This window comes from Patagioenas fasciata, chromosome 3 (assembly GCF_037038585.1).
Source record: "Patagioenas fasciata isolate bPatFas1 chromosome 3, bPatFas1.hap1, whole genome shotgun sequence".
Classification (NCBI taxonomy): Eukaryota; Metazoa; Chordata; class Aves; order Columbiformes; family Columbidae; genus Patagioenas; species Patagioenas fasciata.
Window position 1 is genome coordinate 125208015 of NC_092522.1, and position 20982 is coordinate 125228996.

Genomic DNA, 20982 nt, shown 5'->3' on the forward strand with positions numbered 1-20982 from the left:
GGCCTGGCTCTGGCAGGGGATGGTGCTGCATCTCCAGGTCTCCATCTGTCCACCTCGGGTTCCCATCACCCATCTGCTGCCCACAGCCCTGGGGACCCCTTCTCACACAGACCCTGGGACACTTAAGGGATGCAGAAACTATTCAGATCTACCCCATGGGCACATCACTCATGAACTCATTGACCACCACAACCACACCATCTCAACGCAGGTGCCCCTAGGAGGTGTCTGAACACAACCCAAGTGGCTCGTACAACGTATGGACCCTGCGGCAGAGCTGAGATGTCCCCACAAGCCCTGGACCTCTCCTGCCTGCATCTGCCTCCCCTTCCCACCCAACACACCCACCCGGACCAGGACCCTCTGGGGAGTCCTGGCCTTTCTCCTCCCAAACAACAACTGAATCAAGCAGCTTTTTGCAACCCTACTCAAGCTCCTACTTCAAAGCAAGACAAAGGTCTCAGTTTGTTTGGGTTTTTTGTTCATGGTTTGGTTTGTGTTGGTTGTATATTTAACATGCCTGCCCTGCGTGCCATCTGTCTCCTCATTTTTGGGGCTCTGAAGCAAGGTTTTGCACCAACACGTGCCTGGGAGATGCTCAGGAGACCCTGCTGAGCTCCAGGGTCTGGATTTCAGGTGAAAACATCACTGCGAAGTCCAACCTCAAGCAAGAGCCCTTTCTTGGCTCTTTTTCTCCTTTCCCCTCTTTAGTGTCAGTGCAAATGTTCTGTAGGACAAGTCACATATGTCACTCAAGTCTTTCATGAAATGCTCCCATGTTTTTGCAAGGACAGCATGGAGAAATGACAGAAGGGACAGACACATTTTCCTTTCTTCATGTGCATTATTAATGTGGGGGCAGAAGTTAGACTGTAATAAGCCTCTAAATATGTTGATAACAACGTACATAACTCCTGGCAACCACCACAGTATCTATGTGAGAAAAAACTACAAGAATAAGGCAAATAAACACTTGCAGAACTTGCAGAAGCTGCGGATTACATTTAGGGATCAAATTCCACCTTCATAATTAGCCAAAATATTTTAGTTTCTCTTAATCACGTGCAAATGGTATTGAACCAAGGAAAAGCGTGGTGTGGACATGGTGCTGAGCACCATCGCGCTGCTGGCGCTCACCAACCTCGCTCGCTGAGCTGTCCCATTGCACCCCAGCTTCTCTGCCCTTCCCAGGAGACACCACCAACCTCCTCCTCACCCCCCACTCTCCAAACCCAACCGGGACGTGGATCCCGCGCGAACAGGAGCTCCCGCTTCCCATGGGACAGGACCTGGGGGTCGGTGGGAGGGAAGGACAGACCATGGGCTCACCTGTTGGTGAAGACTTTGCTGTAGTTGAAGACCTGGATCTCCAGGATCTCATTGCCGTCGATGTTGCTCGCCACCGGCCAGCGGAAAGTCTGTGGAGGAAGGACGGGAGGGAGATGTCAGCCTTGGTTCAGGGAGCTGCTGCAGAGGTGGTGAGGATGGAGCTGAGATCACCATGGAAAAAAGGCTAATTATGCCTTTTCCCCAGGAAAATGGTGGGCAGGACCGTTTTACAGGGGTCTCACTAAGATTCTGACTCAGTGCCAAATATTTTCTAGATAGTTAGATAGTATACATCACAGAATAGTTTGGGTTGAAGGGACCTTCCCAGCTCCCCCAGTGGCAGCCCTGCCATGAGCAGGGACATCTTCACCAGCTCAGGTTGCTCAGAGCCCCGTCCAGCCTGGCCTGGGATGTCTCCAGGGATGGTTCAGCCACCACCTCTCTGCCCAACCTGGGCCAGGCTCTCACCACCCTCAGCACAAACAATTTCTGCATCATATCTGGCCTGAATCTCCCTCCTTTAATTTCAAACCATCACCCCTTGATTTGTCACTACCGGCTCTGCTCAAAAGTCTGTCCCCATCTTTCTCATCGGCCCCTTTTAAGCACTGAAAGGCTGCACTAAGGTCTCCCCGAGCTTCTCTTCTCCAGCTGAACACCCCAACTCTCTCACCTGTCCCCAGCAGAGCTGTTCCAGCCTCAGGTCCTTCCTGGGGCTCCTCTGGCCCCTCTCCAGCAGCTCCATGTGTGTCCTGTGCTGAGGACCCCAGAGCTGGATGCAGAACTCCACTACTAAACCCTATCACAACAGGTCCTGCTCAAAACTCTGTCCCCATCTTCCTTCTCAGCCCCTTTTAGTGCATATATAAACACATTATATATATAAAAACTTCCATTTGTGTTTATTTTAGTTCCCAAGGTAAGAGATCAGTCCACCAGGCTAAACCAGCCGAGCTGCCTCCAGTTTTCCAAGCCGCGGGTCACCACTCGTGCCCCCAAAGCCAAGCGCAGCCCCTGGCCGAGCTGTGCCGGGTGCACCGCAGGATGGGGTCGGGATGCCCCAGCCCAGGAGCGTGGCTGAGCCCGCATCGCTGCCCGGAGAGGCAGCACCACGTTCAGGGTCTGGAAAGGAAAGCGCTTATCAAGCAACTTCACAGGAAGAAATTAGCGACTCTTCAGAAAGACGCCAACACTCATTTTTAAGCTATTTTTTTCCCACTTTGAAGTTTTCTGCAGTGAGTCAAGGAAGCAAATGACTAAAATCCCGAAATATAGAAGAAAACTAGACATGGCTCCATGATAGTGGCAGCATTTTGCTTACGGTCCAGCCTCACTCCCTGTTCTGCAGCTGCATTTATTTCGGTTACATCCCCACCATGGAGAGCCTGCAGTGTACGCAATTTCTTCCTCATGTCTGGCCTGAACCTCCCTCCTTTAGTTTAAAACCATCACCCCTTGTCCTATCACAACCAGCCCTGCCCAAAAGTCTGTCCCCATCTTTCTTATAACCCCCCTTTCATCCCTGTTCAAGCACTGAAAGGATCCTCCTGGTCCCTGAAGTCTCTGCACCTCACCACCCAGCACAACCCCAGCTTTGAGCCCTCTGGCCACAGTCTTGGCCAGCACCAAACCAACCCCAACCCCTCCGCTATCCCCATAGAAGCCTGAACCACGATCCAGGTCCACGCTCTTTTCTGCTCACACATGTGGACTGGGAGATTCAACAAGTCTGGCAGCACCTCCTGGAACCCCAGCAGAGCTCATATTCCTGGACACATCCAGGTCTTGGTTTGGTCTATTTCTTTCTCCCTTCCTCAGAAATCACAGTATCACAGTATGTTTGGGATTGGAAGGAACCTCGAAAGATCATCCAGTCCAATCCCCCTGCTGGAGCAGGAACGCCTAGGTGAGGTCGCACAGGAACATGTCCAGGCGGCTTTGAATGTCTCCAGGGAAGGAGACTCCACAACCCCCCTGGGCAGCCTGGGCCAGGCTCTGACACCCTCACTGAGAAGAAGTTCTTTCTCAAATTTAAGTGGAACCTCTTGTGTTCCAGCTTGATCCCATTGCCCCTTGTCCTATCATTGTTTGCCACTGAGAAGAGCCTGGCTCCATCCTTGTGGCACTCACCTTGATATATTTATAAACATTAGTAAGGTCACCCCTCAGTCTCCTCTTCTCCAAACTAAAGAGACCCAGCTCCCGCAGTCTTTCTTCATAAGGGAGGTGCTCCACTCCCTTAATCATCTTTGTTGTCCTACGCTGGACTCTCTGCAGCAGTTCCCTGTCTTTCTGGAACTGAGGGGCCACAACTGGACACAATATTCCAGGTGTGGTCTCCCCAGGGCAGAGCAGAGGGGCAGGAGAACCTCTCTGACCTACTGACCACCCCCTTCTAACCCACCCCAGGTCCCATTGGCTTCCTGGCCACAAGGGCCCAGTGCTGGCTCATGCTCACCCTGCTGTCCCCAGGACCCCCAGCTCCCTTTCCCCTACACTGCTCTCTAATATGTAATTTCCCAACCTATACTGGAACCTGGGGCTGTTCCTGCCCAGATGCAGGACTCTACACTTGCCCTTGTTAAATTTCATCAGGTTATTCCCCACCCAACTCTCCAGCCTGTCCAGGTCTCTGGATGGCAGCACAGCTTCCAGTGTCAGCCACTCCTCCCAGCTTGGTGTCACCAGCAAACTTGCTGATAGTGCACTCAATTCCCTCATCCAAATCGTTAATGAATATACTGAATAATATTGGCCCCAGTACTGACCCCTGAGGCACTCCACTAGATACTGGCCTCCAACTGGACTCCGCACCATTGACCATCACTCTCTGGCTTCTCTCTTTAAGCCAGTTTGCAACCCACCTCACTGCTCTATTGTCCAGACCACACCTCCTCAGTTTAGCTGTGAGGATACTGTGAGAGACTGTGTCAAAGTCCATTTGTGCACACACCACATTTGGGGGAGAAACTGGAAGGAGCAGTCAGAAAGACGTTGGGGTGAGTCCCTGTTGCCCATGCTGGGGCTGTGGGGTAGAGGGCAGAGGCCACCTCTTGCTTTCCCGGTACACACCGAGCACAGGGACGCCCTGCCCTACAATTCACTCCTCTCCGAAGGGCAGATCCCAGTGCTCAGGTGTGGCTAGCAAGGTAAGGTATAGAAATAACGACATGTAGCACCCTGACTTTGATTAAAGCTTTGTCAGGAAGCAAAATAACAGACAAACACCTAGAGGCGTTTAGAAGATGTATAGATGAGGATCTTAGGGACACAGTTTAGTGTTGGATTTAGGTTATGGTTGGACTTGATGATCTTAAGGTCTCTGCCAACCAAAATGATTCTATGATTCTATAAAGTTGTTTGGAAAGTGTGGTGGCCTAGAAAGGCTCCAAGGACCCCCCTGAACAGGCTTGCTGACAGATTTCTGCACCGAGAAGCTCGCCTGGGGATGTTCACACCGCAGCCCATCCGCTGCTGCTGCAGCAAACCCCAGGGGCCGAGAAGGGATGAAGGGATGAAGGGTGGAGGAGCACGGTCCCATCTGCTGTGCCCTGTGCCGAGCCCTCGTCCCCTGAGCATCCCCACACACGTGTTCATACACCCCCAGTGCCACAGGGACCCTCCTGTCCAGAGCCACTAATGCAATTTGCTTAAAGCACTTGGAGTTTTGCCTAAAATCCTGGGGAATGAAACACAGGGAGACATTTTCACCTTCGTGGTGTAGTCCTGGTTTCTCAGGGCTGGACTTATAGAATCACAGGATGGTTTGGGTGGGAGGGACCATTAAATCTCCCCCAGTGCCCCCCCTGCCATGAGCAGGGACATCTGCACCAGCTCAGGTTGCTCAGAGCCCCGTCCAGCCTGGCCTGGGATGTCTCCAGGGATGGTTCAGCCACCACCTCTCTGCCCAACCTGGGCCAGGCTCTCACCACCCTCAGCACAAACAATTTCTGCATCATGTCCAGCCTGAATCTCCCTCCTTTAGTTTAAAGCCAGCACCCCTTGTCCTATCACAACAGGCCCTGCTCAAAAGTCTGTCCCCATCTTTCTTATTGGCTTCAGAAAGGGGCTCAGATCTGAATTCTGTTGCAGGTCCCCTGATTTAGCTGAGTTGTTCAGGACAGAATCCAGAGCAGATGATCTCAGTTTGGGGCTTAAGAATCAGGGCTGGGATTCCTCCACTTGCAGGTTTCCTGCCTACCCCAACACCCCTCGTCTGGGCTCTCCAGCACTGGAGAAACTCTGCACGTCCCGGGTCCAAACCGAGCCATGGCTCACGTTTGGAGGGGGTCACACTCTCTCTGCCCTTGTGGCACCCAGTATCGAGTTTTACAACTTATTTTTCCCTCTTTTCACTTTACAAACACGCTGTCCCATGCACCAGTGAATCCTCGGGAATTGCTCCTCTGAATGCCACATGATTCTGAGTATTTTGGAGAGACGGGTGGTGGATCTGGAGCACCCATAGCACCTCGAGCACCCTGCAGGTGCAGGTCTGACAGTGGCGGGTCAGCCCGGCTGCAAAAGCAAAATGCAAGTTGCTGTGTTTACCTCTCCGAGTTGCAGCCTCAGCAGAAAATAAACAGCTCAAAGGAACCAGGTGATACCATTTCTCTCCAAATATAAATATTTTTATCAGTAGTAGTATTATTTATTAAGCCCAGGAAGGATTATCACAGTTGCTCAACCTGACCTCTTAAACAACCCAGTCCATGGATTTTCACATTTCTCTCAAAGGCTCCTAAATTAAACACAGATGAACATATTTTTAACGGGGCAAAACGAAAAAAAGACCTCTCAGAATTCAAGCAACAACGTTTAACGACACTCTCAGAGAAGTGCCTTCCACGGCTGATTGCACTGAGTGATAAACATTTGCACTATATTTCTGCTTTGCATTTATGGCCTTCAGCTCCCTGCCCTCTACCTTGGGTTCTCCCACCAAACTCAGGGCTCTCTGAATTGTTGTATTTGCTTTTATAAAGGCTGTTCCTTGCTGCCGGTGGAGATGCACCAAGGGAACTGCCCTTTGCAACACAGAGGGCAAAGCAACGTCCCAGCCTGGGCTGTGAACCTCCCGAAAGGTGATGAGAGACCACAATGGAATCTCCGCCAGGGCATCTTCTCTTTGCAAATTCCCACCCAGCACTGAAGCCGCAGGTACCCAGGAGCTGCTTTGCATTGGCAATTCTGGGCAGGCAGGTTCTCCTTCCTCGGCGTCCTCGCAGGGACCGGCCCTGCATGTTAAGAGGGGTTTGGAGCTGAAGTTTACTCGGTTAATTTATAACTGGCCCTGAGGAACTACGGGTTGTTACCAATGCAGAGTGTTGGGCTGAAGGGCAATACTGTGTGGTATGGAATCATAGAATCGAGAGATTTGATGGGAAAAGACCTCTAAGATCACGGAGTCCAACCATAATCCACCCCTGGCACTGCCCCATGTCCTGAGAACCTCATGTCCGTCTGTCCAGCGCTCCAGGGATGGTGACTCCAGCACTGCCCTGGGCAGCCTGTTCCAATGCCCCACAGCCCTTTGGGGAAGAAATTGTTCCCAGATCCAACCTCAACCTCCCCTGGCGCAACTTGAGGCCGTTTCCTCTGCTCCTGGCGCTTGTTCCTGGGGAGCAGAGCCCGACCCCCCTGGCTCCAAGCTCCTTTCAGGCAGTTCAGAGATCAGAAGGTCTCCCCTCAGCTCCTGTTCTCCAGCTGAACCCCCCAGGTCCCTCAGCCACTCCCATCACACTTGTGCTCCGATGTGGAGCTGGGAAGCCAATACAATTGTGCCACGGAGTAATTCAGTGTCTGCAGGGACTCCCACGTTGCTTTCCACCAAACCACTAAAACCAGCAGCATCAGGGGCAGGGACGCACCCCCGGCCCTAAAGTGCTCCCAGATGTGACACACACAGAGGTGACCCCTCTGTCCCTGCAGGCTCTCCCAGGAGAATCCCACCTCGGGGCTGCACTTCACCATCTTTCTCCATGACCGTGACCACGGCAGAGGGCCCCTGCGGCAGGAGGTGGCTGCTAAAACGTGACTTGTGTCCACAGAAAAGCTTGCAATGGCCACTCAGCTTCAGCACGAGCACCCGAGTTGGATTGCAGGATGGAAGTCACAGACTTTGCATTTATCCAATGCAATGACATGATCTGATGGCCCAGGGTGTCAAAGAGGCCAAGGGAATGAGGCTGGAAGGTCTCTGAGAGCACAATTCCGTGATCCATCTGTTCCTCCTCCCCCGGCAGCAGCTCCACTCAATCTTTCAGCCCATTTTTACAGAGATCAATATCCAAGCGCTTTGCAAACCACCCCTGCAATGTCACGGCAGGTTCCAGCTGAGAAACAAGCAAATAATGATAAACCCTGACTACACATCTACCCAGGGACACATTCAAGGGATGCTGGGCTGGGACGGTGCTTATCCCCAATGTGCCTCCTGTGAGGTTTCCCATCTCCTTCCAAGTCAGACGGTCACTCATGCAGCACCGTGGTGGACAAGGACCCTCACGGTTTCCCACCCTCCTGGCTCTCCACAGCTGATCTCGTGGGACTGGTGATCTCACATCCATCAGGAATTCCTCCAGCTGTGGCACAATCCCAGTCTCGCATCACTATTAAAGTGACAGTATGAGCCACAAGCCTATCTTATTCACAGAATCCCAGAGTGCCAGGATGTCAGGGGTTGAAGGGTCCTGGAAAGCTCACCCAGTGCAATCCCCCCATGGAGCAGGAACACCCAGCTGAGGTTCCACAGGAAGGGGTCCAGGCGGGTTTGAATGTCTGCAGAGAAGGAGACTCCACAACCTCCCTGGGCAGCCTGGGCCAGGCTCTGCCACCCTCACCCCCAACAAGTTTCTTTTCATATTCAAGCGGAACCTCCTGTGTTCCAGTTTGTACCCGTTACCCCTTGTCCTACTGTTGGATGTCACCCAGAAGAGCCTAGCTCCATCCTCCTGACGCTCCCCCTTTATATATTTGTTCCTTCTCTATGATCTGCCAAGAAACTTGGGTACAGACTTTTTAGTAGGACCCATAGTAACAGATTAAGGGGTGATGGTTTTAAACTAAAGGAGGGAGATTCAGGCTGGACACGATGCAGAAATTGTTTGTGCTGAGGGTGGTGAGAGCCTGGCCCAGGTTGGGCAGAGAGGTGGTGGCTGAACCATCCCTGGAGACATCCCAGGCCAGGCTGGACGGGGCTCTGAGCAACCTGAGCTGCTGAAGATGTCCCTGCTCATGGCACAGGGGCTGGGGGAGCTTTAATGGTCCCTTCAACCCAAACCATCTGTGATTCTGTGATCCTATGAAACCGTTCTTCTCATTTTTGCAGAGAAAGGTATGGCCAACATGCTCGTGGGAGAAAAGACAAGCATGAAACACCAAACAAAGAGGTGAAAACAGGCGACCAGATGACATTTAAGGCTGAAGGGAACAGCAGAAACGTAAGAACAAAATCCTGAGCTACCATCCACTGGTGTGAAGGGGGTTTGTGTTACAGTGGGAGGGCTGGAGGAGCCCCTGCCACCCCTCATACCCGGGACACACCAGGAGAAAACCAGCCCTGGGGACAACTTCCCCGCTCCCATCACCCTCCTCATTCCCTGACCGCTTGTCTGTTCATTCTCTGTAGTGCTTTTATTGTTAAAAACCATTTAAAAGCCCCATACAGGGCTAAGCAAGTGATATCTACTGGGTCAGTTTTATCTGTTTTTACTAACAGAGGGGAAAAAAGAAAAGATAGAGGCAGAGAAAAGGCTCGGCAGAGTGCAAAAGGCAGATGATCCCAGTGAGACTGCTTTACGGGACCTGGGAAAGGGCATCATTGCAAGCTGTCTCACCCCTTTTTAAGCCCCGTCACCCCTCTTTCATAGAATCAGAGAATAATTTGGGATGGAAGTGATGATTAAAGCTCATCTGGTTCAACCCCTGCCATGAGCAGGGACATCTTCAGCAGCTCAGGGTGCTCAGAGCCCCGTCCAACCTGGCCTGGGATGTCTCCAGGGATGGTTCATCCACCACCTCTCTGCCCAACCTGGGCCAGTGTCCATGTCACCCCTTTTTAAGCCGTGTCACCCCTTTTTAAGCTGTGTCACCCCTTTTCCTGCGGCACCTGGCAGCCTTGGCTGGATGTTCATCCTGCCTCTCATCTCCAAGCCTGAGGGATCAGGGGCACTTCCAGATGTTTGGGTCAAGGCTGCAGCTCCAGGTCTCCGCTTTCCTGACAGCAGCACTTAAGCCTGTCCTGGTCCCTTTAGGATGGACTAAATGCAGGCAAGGAAGACCACACAGGAGCCACCCACAGCTCTTTGTGCCCACCAACATCACAGCGGAGCCACAGGACAAGCCCCACCAAGAAGAAACCCTTTGGGGTGCAGGCAGGACACAATCCAGCCGTTGCTGGTTCAACACAGCCGCAGAGCCGCACCGACCCTCCGGAATAGCCAGCAGCTCTTCCCCGGGCTCAGGAGGAGCACAGCTTTTGCATAATTCATTATGCAATGAATAAAAATAATAGCAAATGCAATAGAGTGCAGCCAAACAAATGGAAATCACTGGGGCAGCCCAAATTCGGGTCGGCATGCATGTTAAGCTGTGGTGGGGAAGGCTGATGCCCTTGTTAGCGCTGTCAAAAAACCCCACCGTTTGGCTTTCTGTGAAGCTAATGTGAATTTTCTGCTTGTCCCCAGCTCTGAGATGAGGCAGGGAGCATCCTCAGCATCTGCAGCATCCACAGCACCCTCAGCCCGTTTCATCTCCTCTCATAAAGATGAGAGATCAGCCTCAAAAACCTTCCGCACATGGGGGATGAGACCACTATTTTACCCCATTTTGAGGGAAAAATAGGAGGAAATGGGGTCATTTCTGAAGCTTCTGCTCCGTAAATGATCGGTGCAAGGAGCCACCCGAGCAACAGGAGGATGCCCAGGTAACCAGGCAGTAACGTGAAATAAACCCCCACCTCTCCCTGCTGGTGATCAATTCATCGCAAAATGCAAGGAGAGCAAGGAAGCTGGAGAGGGAATAAAGCTGCCTCAGTTGGACTCGGTGGAGGGCACACAGAGCCTTCTGCTGCTCTCCAACCGTCCCGAACTCAGTGTCCCCAGGGAGACCTTCATCTGGAAGACACTTGAATACTGTGCCTGCCGAGCATTACAGAGCACACGCGCCCATCGGAGCTCCCCTGGGACAGCCCCATGCCAGGGAACAGCTGGGGAAGAGTTTGACGATGCAATAGGACAATTTGATTCAATAAAACTCATGGGCAGGGCTCGTCATCAATGGCAGGATGATGTGCCTTGTGCGTACACTCAAAGGGAAACGCCTGCTTTCCCGGACAGACTCATCAGCTGGTGACTCCAGGCAGCACCAGACTCGTTCTCTAGCTCAGCACAGGTGTCCTGTCCACGACCATTGCATCGGGGAGCCCTTCAGCAGTGTGAGATAACGAGATTGCATAAGGGAAGAACAAACAGGACAGCACCTTTGCCACCTCTTGCTGTGACTTGTCCCTGCCCAGCGAGTCCCCAGCAGAGCTGGAAAGCTGAACCCAAAATTATCAGTTTGCCTACATGTTTTCTGCATTGTTCATTACCCCCAGAACACGTCAGAATATCACGTTTTGGACCAGTTGAGACAGTATCATGTCATGTCCAGGTAACCGAATACCTCGTGCAGCGCCTGCGCACACCTGGGCTCAGCTCTTAGATGCTCTGAAGACCTTGCATGACCCAGAAGATAAAAACCTGGCTGATGGGGCCTCATTCAGGATGCAAACGCTTTCCTACCGGCACAGGAAAGACTTAGGAATGTGCTTAACTTACAGCCAAAGGAACCTCCGATTCACACTGGGTTTTCCTCTGGCCAAGTGGTTGATGAGAAAAATCGAGGTATTTGCAGTGTAGGGGAACAGGGAGCTGGGTCCATCACCCAGCAGCACCCATCGCCCAACACAAAGAGATGAGTGGAGCCCAAAGCTTGGTCCAGGCATGCCAGGTTCCTCCGAATCACCTTGCCTCACTCTGCTGCAATTCGCTGTGTAGATCCTACCAGGCTGATTTTAAACCAGGTTTATATGAGGCTTTCACAGCAGGAACTGTAATAAACGTGGTCTAAACAGAGAGACGGGGACAGCCGGCGGCTCAGCCCCACAGATGCAGTAAGAGGCACTAGAAGGAGCTATGATGCTCACTAATATACACCTGTGGCTCAAGGCTCTTGTCTACCTGCTGGCTTTTAAGTTCTATAGTCCTTGTCCTGATATGCACCAGTGCCCCTCCTCTCCTGCACACTGCCTGGAACCGCAGGGGGCTCAAAGCTCGGCTGGGACGCACAGAGCTCAGTTGGGATGCTTAGAGCTCAGTTGCTATGCTCGGAGCTCAGTTGGGATGCCCAGAGTTCAGTTGGGACACTCAGAGGTCACCTGGGATGCCTAGAGCTCGGCTGGGATTCCCAAAGCTTGGTTGAGATGCTCAGAGCTCACCTGGGATGCCCAGAGCTTGGTTGGGATTCCCAAAGCTTGGTTGAGATGCTCAGAGCTCACCTGGGATGCCCAGAGCTTGGTTGGGATGCCCAGAGCACAGCTGGGATGCCCAGAGCTCGGTTGAGATGCTCAGAGCTCACCTGGGATGCCCAGAGCTCGGTTGAGATGCCCAGAGCTTGGCTGGGATGCCCAGAGCTCGGCTGGGATGCTCCAAGATCTCCGTGCACCACCAAGCACCCAGAGCAACCCCCAAGCCTGAGGCAGCGAGCAGAGCCCCCAGCCCTCCAGCCCTGGCAGGGAAGGATTTCACCCTTGAAATCACAGAGTTTTGATGCAGGCAGCTCCAGCAGTGCACACCTCCGCCATTGCTATTCAAATCAGATATCAGACTAACAAATTGTTGCGGGCAGCTCTATAGAGACCTGCATCCCGCTAACAGCAGCAGCTTCCCCGGCTGCCTCCTGCTTGGAGCCACATCTCCAACAACCTGCTTGGTGTCCTCGCCGACCTGGGCAGCACTGGGGGTGCCGGTGGCAGACCCCGCCCTGCCCACGCCTGGGGTTCCCCTGCCCCTTACACCTTTTTAGGGGAGCCTGAGATTAAGCTTTTCCTCTAAAATCTGGAGCAAGGACAAACCCACGTGAGGGACACAGAGGAGCTGGGTGAGTGGGAACACCATGCGATTTATCACCCCACAAACACATCCCATCCCACAACCTTATTTTCTAAAGGTATAAAAAGCTTTAGAAAGCAATAAACAATTCAAAGTTCTTGATATTCCTCCTAGCTTCTTGTATTCTCCAGCCCCTGGGAATGGTTTAGCTTTTAGGAGGAACAGAAAGCAACCAGAGGAAACATCTATTCCCTTCTAAATGCGTATTTCCATTTCTGATGTGACTTCTAAGCAGCGCCTCTGTTCCCTGCTTGTGTGGGTGACCTTATTTCAATCATCTCAGCATATTTTCTTGGTAACTGCTGAAGAAAAGGCTGTATTTTAAAACCACACAGAGCCTGGATTTTGTTTCCTTCTCTCTCCCTTTCCAAACCCAAAGCTGAGCACTAAAGGCCGATACATCATCCGATCAGCATCCGAAGCAGATCAATCACCTTGGTACCCAGCATGAGCCAAGGGATGCAGGAGGATGGAGCAGCATCACCTTAAGCACCAGGGATGTGAAACACAGAGCTTTTCCCCCTGGAGCGAGGAAAAGGAAAGCCAAGAGCTCAGCGGGGTTTCCCCAATGAAGACGAGCAATTTCTCCTGAAATTTCAGTGCAAACAACATGGATTTTTAATTTTTTTGTAATTAATTACCCCCCGGGGAAATGCTGTTGGGCTGCTCCCATGTCACAGCACACCCCGTGCCCTCAGCCCCAGCCAGACCGTGGCCAAGAGACCCATTTGGTACCTGCCAGGAGAAACCCTGGAGCAGATGATGAAGATGCCAACACACTCCAATTGGGGAAGGGGGATATTCATCCCGACAGGGAGTCGCAGCAAACAAACCCCACGTGGGGGACAGAGCAGGAGGAAAACACGTCGTCTCTTACCTCGTCAAACCTGGCTTCGTCCTCGCAGTTCTCGAGCACTCGCGTGTAGAAGGAGAGACCTGGAGAGGAGAAACAGGTTGGTTGGAGCAAGGGGCGGCGGGGAGGGGGACACAGGGGGCTGCACAGCAACACCCAGGGTTGGGGTCTGCAAGGGGTGGATGGGTGTGCAAAGGCGGTGCAGGGGGGACACAGCCCAGGTGAGAGAGTGGACGCAGCTTCAGCTCTGCTAAACTCCACATTAACCTGCTTGAAGAGCTAATTAAAAGCGTTTTTCCAAATGCGCTTAGCTGGAGCATTCAAGTCCCGTTCCATCGTTTCACGTCCAACAATGGACAACGGAGCTGGAGAGGGGCTGGAGCACAAGTGTGATGGGAGCGACTGAGGGACCTGGGGGGTTCAGCTGGAGAACAGGAGCTGAGGGGAGACCTTCTGATCTCTGAACTGCCTGAAAGGAGCTTGGAGCCAGGGGGGTCGGGCTCTGCTCCCCAGGAACAAGCGCCAGGAGCAGAGGAAACGGCCTCAAGTTGCACCAGGGGAGGCTGAGGTTGGATCTGGGAACAATTTCTTCCCCAAAGGGCTGTGGGGCATTGGAACAGGCTGCCCAGGGCAGTGCTGGAGTCACCATCCCTGGAGGGCTGGACAGACGGACATGAGGTTCTCAGGACATGGGGCAGGGACAGGGCTGGGGAACAGTTGGTCTCGATGGTCTTAAAGGTCCTTTTCCAACCAAAACAATTCTGTGATTCAATTGCAAAGCAGATGAAACAGAGCAAGGGGATGGGGATCACAGCAGTTCCCTTTACATTGGCTGTAGAGAGGCTCGTCCAGTTTCAGAGTATTGGATTGCAGGTCTCCACACCTCAAGAGCATGTTTGAACCCCAGGGATGAGATTTAGGACCAGCTACCCCACGAAAACCACCCCAGAAAGCAGAGGATCACAGAGTCATTCTGGTTGGAAAAGCCCCTCAAGCTCATGGAGTCCAACCGTCCCCCCAGCCCTGTCCCTGTCCCATGTCCTGAGAACCTCCTGTCCGTCTGTCCAGCCCTCCAGGGATGGTGACTCCAGCACTGCCCTGGGCAGCCTGTTCCAGTGCCCCACAGCCCTTTGGGGAAGGAATTGTTCCCATTTGGAGGAGGATGAGGAGCCCAGGATGCTCAGCTGGGAGCGGGATGGGGTAACAGGAGGAGCTGCCATGCAGGGGAAGCCCAGGGAGAGCAGCCAAGCGCGTGAACTAATTACTGAAATAATGAGGTTTTCCGAGGAGCCGCAGGTTGCTCTCAGCAGGGTAACCTTCCCCACCCACATCCCCCGAATCAATATTTCTAGTTAATATCCACTTCATAACGCTACAGGAGGAAACCTTATAAAAATGCTAATATTTAATCACTGAATCACAGTGAGACTTTCCCTTCCAGAAAGGAAAACTGTCTCCTGGGTAATTAAAAACAACTCTGTGTGTGACGCTCCCAGCACCGCACAGACAAGCCATGGTGGGGAACGGGGGTGCCAGGGGCACCCCTTACTTTTACTTCATTTTACCAAAGACTGAGATATCTTGATGACACAGCTCTTGCAAATGAACGCCACATCCCTTTCTAATTTCACTATTACACCACGAGAGCCAGAAAATCATCTTGTCAGACTTTCTGCTGTCTGCAGCATCCGACCTGGGTAAAGGAAGCCCAGAAGGTGAGCCCTGTATCCCAAACCACCCTCCCGGTTTCCTGCCATGAATCACTTCACCAATGGACACACAGCTTTCCTGGGGGATGTGTGTAAGTAACTGTATTTATCTCACACCAGGTGACCCCTGAACCTCACTGGCTGCCTCCCAGTGCAAGTGCTGGTTCCCTCCTTGCTTTAAATGGGAGGGATGGGAGCTGGCCCAGGTTGGCCAGAGAGGTGGTGGATGAACCATCCCTGGAGACATCCCAGGCCAGGCTGGACGGGGCTCTGAGCAACCTGAGCTGCTGAAGATGTCCCTGCTCATGGCAAGGGGAATTGGGGAAGCTTTAATGGACCCTTCAACCCAAACCACTCCATGATTCGATGATTCCAGGACCCCCCATCCCCTGAGGTGACAGGACAGACCCCACGTGCCAGGGGCACCACCAGCATCTCAGCCTGGCTGTGGCTCAAGGGATGCAACAGAGCATCCTCACATAGACATGGGACCAAAGTAACGAGGAGATGTGCACAGGTCAGAGGGTGAATCAGCTCTAAGCAAACACATATAGGAAGCAATATCTGGAGAAGATGCTCCAAGGAGGACAATCTGCCACCCGAAATATTTCTAAGAGTATGACTTAAAACAAGCCAACCTGGTGGGGCCCCCTGCTCTGTTCTCTCCCAGTTCAGCAAGCATCACAGCAATGTTTCATTCCAGCGGTATCATTATCCCCCGGTGCCTAGAGATGCTCCAGGAGGCATCTGTGAACGATCTCCCTCATTTACACACACTAATCCAGAGAGGGAGCCTTGCCAAGAGGCTCTTTCTAACTCCATCTGTGATCAATTAGCTGACAAGCTCTCTAATTGCACCGGGGCACAAGTCCCCGCCTTCCCAAACACAGTTCAGCTGGGCTAAGGGTGGAAACTCTGCTATAGGTAAGCGACCCTATGGGAGCTCAAACCCTGCTGGGGGATGGGAGGGGGCACCCCTGGAATGGGCAACCTGACCAAAATTCACCACTTTTGTGCTCTTGCCCTGCAGCCAGCCTGAAGAGCAAGAGCTTGCAGAAAATCCCAAGCTCACCCATAGCTGAGATTCACCCATAGCTGATTTTCACCTGCAAAGAGCTGGAGAGTTGCAATGGCAACAGATGTGGGGCTCTGGAGCCCATTCGAGCCAGGCTGGAGCAGGCACAGGGTGGTGCTGGGGACTGAGGGGCGCCTGATGAGTCACTGAAGTTCAAAACCAGTCCCAAAGTTCCTGTGAACACTGGGAGGCTCATACAGGCAAAGGATCTTGTTGCTGAACACCCACCCCCAACCCGCCAGGGTAGGAGCATCCCCTGGGACTTTGGTGAGTCAAATCCAGCGCTGCGGTGGGAAACACGGCGCTGATACTCGGGGGTGGGAGCGGATTTTTGGCCACCCTGCTGGGTAGAACCCACCTCTCCCCTCTGCTTCCAGACCGGGAGCCAGATAATCCAGCTGCTCCCATGGGACCCAAACCCAGAGCTCCTCCCCGTGCCTCAGTTTCTCCTGTTTGCAAAACACAGATAGCTCAGCTATGGCTCATGGGGGCTGCCAGGAGTGCGGGATCCCTGGGAGAAGGGGAGCAGCATTATTCCGTAGCCGTCCCACACGCCTGTCAGTCTCAGCCCTCTCTCAGGAATGCTTTTATCACCATCGTGTTTGATTCGTCTCCCACCTGAGCTGAAGCCACATTTCAGAGTGCTGCCCACCTGCAGGAGCACACGCGGCAGCCTGTCACACCGCTGTCCAACTCTTTAATTCCTTTGGGTGCAATAATAGATGTTTTTGGCTGAACAAGCAAACACCCACTCGAGGAGCTCTGCTCGAACCCCCAGGCTGTGCTGCCAGTGGGAGAGGAGAGGGAGGAACAGGCTGGATGGCTTGACTAGTGAAGAGCACCCTCCCTGCAACATTCAAACTCCTGGAGAACCGGAGAACTGAGAAGCATCAACACAACACTCAACCCGAGTCGCTGTGAGGAGCATCGAGGGATACCAGGCTGCTGGAGGTCACCTCCTCTACGCTAACGGGGTCTAAAGCTCCCTCTAGAGTCACTGGAGAAAGATTCTTCCCCCTGGAGACCTTGGCACCAAAACCCAATGACCCACACCAGGATGCTTCCCTGGGTCTGGCACTGGGGATCCAGGACAACGTACCTGGCTCCATCCCACCCCGTCCCATCCCACCCCAGGGGCAGTTTGGCTGAGCCTTGCTTGGAGAAGGCCATGGCCAGCCTGGATGGGGATCAGGGCTGGGATGGCACAGCATCATTTTAATTAAACAGCAAAAATACAGCCAGAGACTTAATGAGTGGGTCGGAGAGGATGAGGCAGCCAACAGGACAAATAACGCAGCTTCACCACAGCACTGAACTTGCCGTGGCACTACTCTGCTGCTCGTGATTCCCAAATTCTCAAGGGGCAAGGGGACAGCAAAGCATTGCCTGAGCCACAGAGACACTGAACATGGGACGCTTCACAGCCACCCCCAGCATGGACCCAGTGGGGAGCAGACCCTGTCCCCAGCTCCGGGGTGTCCTTACACACCCGTTAGTGCAACAGCACCATGACCTGACCCTCACACATCAAGAGAAGACTGAGAGCATGCGAGAGCTCCTGCTTTACTGTTACTACAGTGGTTGAACTCCACGGTGGGTCACCTTTCCATGAAGATTGTGCTCCTCACAGAGTGATAACTCTGGTCCCCTCATTCAGAAAAGCTCCTGTCCCCCACGCCAGGTCCTGCCCTGGATTGATGTCTTGTGTTGGTGGGGACCCCAGGCTCAGTGTGTCCCATGGCCCAAAGCGATGTCCAAGGCTCTGTCCCTGGACATCCCCATGTGCAGGGCAGACACGGAGCTGCCTCCGCTTGTTCCTCTTTTGGGACAAGGAATTTGGGTAACATGTAGGCAGGCTTTGGAGCTAAATGTCAACACAAGACAGTAAACTGCAGACCCCTGTACAGACAAGGCTTGTGGCGGCTTTGGGGACACACACTGAGTGACGTGAACAGGGCACGAGACCAAACCCCTCTCCACCCTCTGTTGCACCCAAGGGCTGGGTCAGTTCTAACCCACCCACTTGCTACCTTCGACCAAACCAACACGCGATCACCCTCTAATCCACCTCCACCATCCTTTTAGCAACAGGATTTTTCCAGCCAGGACGTCAGGACCCAGCCTTGCTGGGTCTGGTCAGCGAGGCCTCTCTAGGACTGAGCCTGGAGATGGTGGCAGCACCAGGTGTCCTGGTCACCCACCTGCCCAGGAGGAGCAGGGGAGAGACATCACTGCCTGTGATACAGCAGCGAGACTGAACATTCCCAGCGTGAGACTAAACCTCCTCCTTGCACAGAAATCGACTGCAGCAAACCACCAGGAAACAAATCTCCAAACCCTGTCCTCAGACATGAGACCAAATTTCTTCCTTGGGAAAGAAACACCTGTGAGGAGCTCAGCTCCTCGCAGCTCAGCACCAGGAATGGAAACACAGCTGTGAAGTTTAGTATCGTCCTCCCTGTGACAGCAACGACAACCCCGCTCACACCTGGGAGGACGATGGGAACAGGACCAAGGGGGGAATGGAGAAGCACCCTGGTGCCCCACGGGGGCTCTGAGAAGGGGACAGGCAGGAGCACAGCGCTGATCCCAGAGCATCCCAAAGTGGGTCTCATCCCCATCAGCTGCACCGTGGGGTCCCACAGTGGCTCTTGTGCAAAGATCCCGAGGCAGGGACAGATCCTGCCCATCCAACAAGCACCATGTGCTGGGCTCAGCGCCAGGAATGCTCAAGACTGGAGATGTGGGTCCTCACCAGGAAAACCCGTGGTGGCTTTCGGTCCTTCTGCAGATCCCCTGTCCCCACTGCCAGAGGAAGGGGGGTTTGCTGGGGGTGGCTTTGGGACGGGACCACTCCAGGCTTCATTGTCAGCCAGGGAAATGACCTGCTCCTTCACAGGTTATTTAACTACCCCTGCGCTGATGCTGGGACACAGGGACAGGGAACTAAGGAGGTAATGACACCTTTTTAATGACACTCTGGTCATTAGGGCAGCACAGGGAGGGCTGTTTGAGGCTGTGCGGGCTGGCCTGGCTGGGAGGTGGTGGCCATCCCCGCTCCCCTGCTCTCCCGCAGCGTGTTCACCCAGAGAAGAGATCGCAATTCCCGTCTCCCGGCGCTGCCAAACCATCCCGCACCCGCCTGTGCCCGCACAGAGACTGGGACGGAGCCGGCACCGAGCCCCCGCGGGGCTCAGAAAAGCTTTGGCTGCTGCTGAGGGTGCGAACCCCGGAGAGCTCCTGCTCCTTTTGCAGCTCCCCTCGGAAAGCTTTGCAGCTGGCGCGGACCCGAGCAGAAAACCCAGAGCTGCAGCATCCTCCGAAGCAATCCAGGCGCTCGCAGCGGGTCCCGGGACACGGCAAGTTCTGCGGCTGGCCCCTCCAGTGACACTTCGCTGGTGGCACCGCTCGGTGACCAAGCTCCTGACCCTGCAGCAGGAGCTGAGCTCCCTGCAGCTGGGGCACAGCTGGTGCAAATTTGCCACCTTGCGACTTCACCTACTTTCCCCTGGATGAATCCCCCTCCGCAGGGGCTGCCCGGCGGGAGGGAACGTGGGGGCTGCGGTGTCCGGGTGCGGAGGGGCCAGGAGAGCTGCTTTGTTTGGGGGGTGGGCAGCCCTTAGAGCTGGCACACTCGCATCCCCCCGCCCAACCCAAGAGCGGCCGCGGCGGGGAAACTGAGGCACGGGCTGGAACGACCCGTCCCGGGACCCCCCCGCCGCCCCCTCCCCGCTACCTCGGAACGCCGCCTTGGCGATGCGATCGGCTCTGCCGCGGAGGCCGGAGACGGTGCGGAGCTGCAGCACCAGGGCCATGGTGCGCGGAGCGGCGCGGAGCGGGCCGGGCGGGGCCGCGGTGCGGAGCGGGGGGCGATGTGAGGTGCGCAGTGCGATGCGCGGTGCGATGCGCGCTGTGCGGTGCGGAGCGCGGAGCGGTGCGCGGTGCCGCCCTCTCAACTGCGCTCCGAAGCGCGGTGCGGTGCGATGCGCGGTGCGGAGCGCGGACCCGTGCGGTGCGATGCGCGGTGTGCTCTGTGATGCGCGGAGAGGTGCGCACCCCACACCCCCCCCCCCCCGCCTAAACACTGAATAATTCAGCAGCAGCACTGCCCGCCCCCCCTCCGCTCCCCGGGGAAGGCGGCTGTTTGGGGGGGGCGCGGGCTGCGCGGAGCTTCCCTCTCCGGTTGCAGGGGGTTGTGGGTGGGGAAACTGAGGCACGGCCTCCCCCCAACCCCCGACTGGAGCCTGTGGGACAAGAGGGTGTAACCCCCCTGCAAACATGCGACAGGGAGGGGAGTTGGAGTGTGCCCAGAAAGATTCGAACTCACTCCCCACCACCCGGGACCACCAAGGGGATCCCACAGTGTTACAGCATCTCCTGGGGTCAGGTGCAGGAGGTGGGGGGGCTCTTGGCTGTTATCCATGTGTCTCCCCCCACCCAATGCCAGCTGGGGGGTGGGAGGCCGAACCAAGACCACCCTGAATGGGGATGGGAGTTGGACCACTAGATCACAACCCTGCTGGACCATCAATAAGTTGGGGCTGGAGGACGGTGCGGGAAGGTCCTGGCAGCGTCGGTGCAACTGCGGGGCTGCAGCGTCCCAGCCTGGAAGGGCCAGAGCGCCGGCAACGCCACACGGTGCTGCACGCTTATCCAAGCTGCAACCTGCCCCATGCTCCGCTCTGTGCCGTATTTAGGCTGAATCTCAACAGGCTCAAGTGGTATTTCCAGGTTTAAATAATAGCTTTAGAATCTGGACTGGACCTGTAGGCTCAGTTTTGAGCAGGTTTTGCCAGTAGGGTTGCATGTGGATGCATTTCCTGAGGTCTTAAACGTGTCCTATGTTTCCAGGAAGATGATTAA

General features: G+C 54.4%; 1 protein-coding gene across 5 annotated transcripts in view; it reads right to left on the minus strand.

The window, feature by feature from the left end:
- Window positions 1–19993, minus strand: part of OTOF (otoferlin) — a 114538-nt gene extending 94545 nt beyond the window's left edge. For all 5 annotated transcript variants that reach the window (XM_071807220.1, XM_071807219.1, XM_071807218.1 and 2 more), the window contains exons 1-3: window positions 19856–19993; window positions 13360–13418; window positions 1330–1418 (exon numbers count right to left, since the gene is read on the minus strand). In XM_071807220.1, coding sequence (XP_071663321.1) covers window positions 1330–1418; window positions 13360–13418; window positions 19856–19934 — 227 coding nt within the window. In that variant the 5' untranslated portion in view covers window positions 19935–19993. The remainder of the gene's footprint in view (window positions 1–1329; window positions 1419–13359; window positions 13419–19855) is intronic.
- Between the last annotated feature and the right edge of the window lie 989 nt (window positions 19994–20982).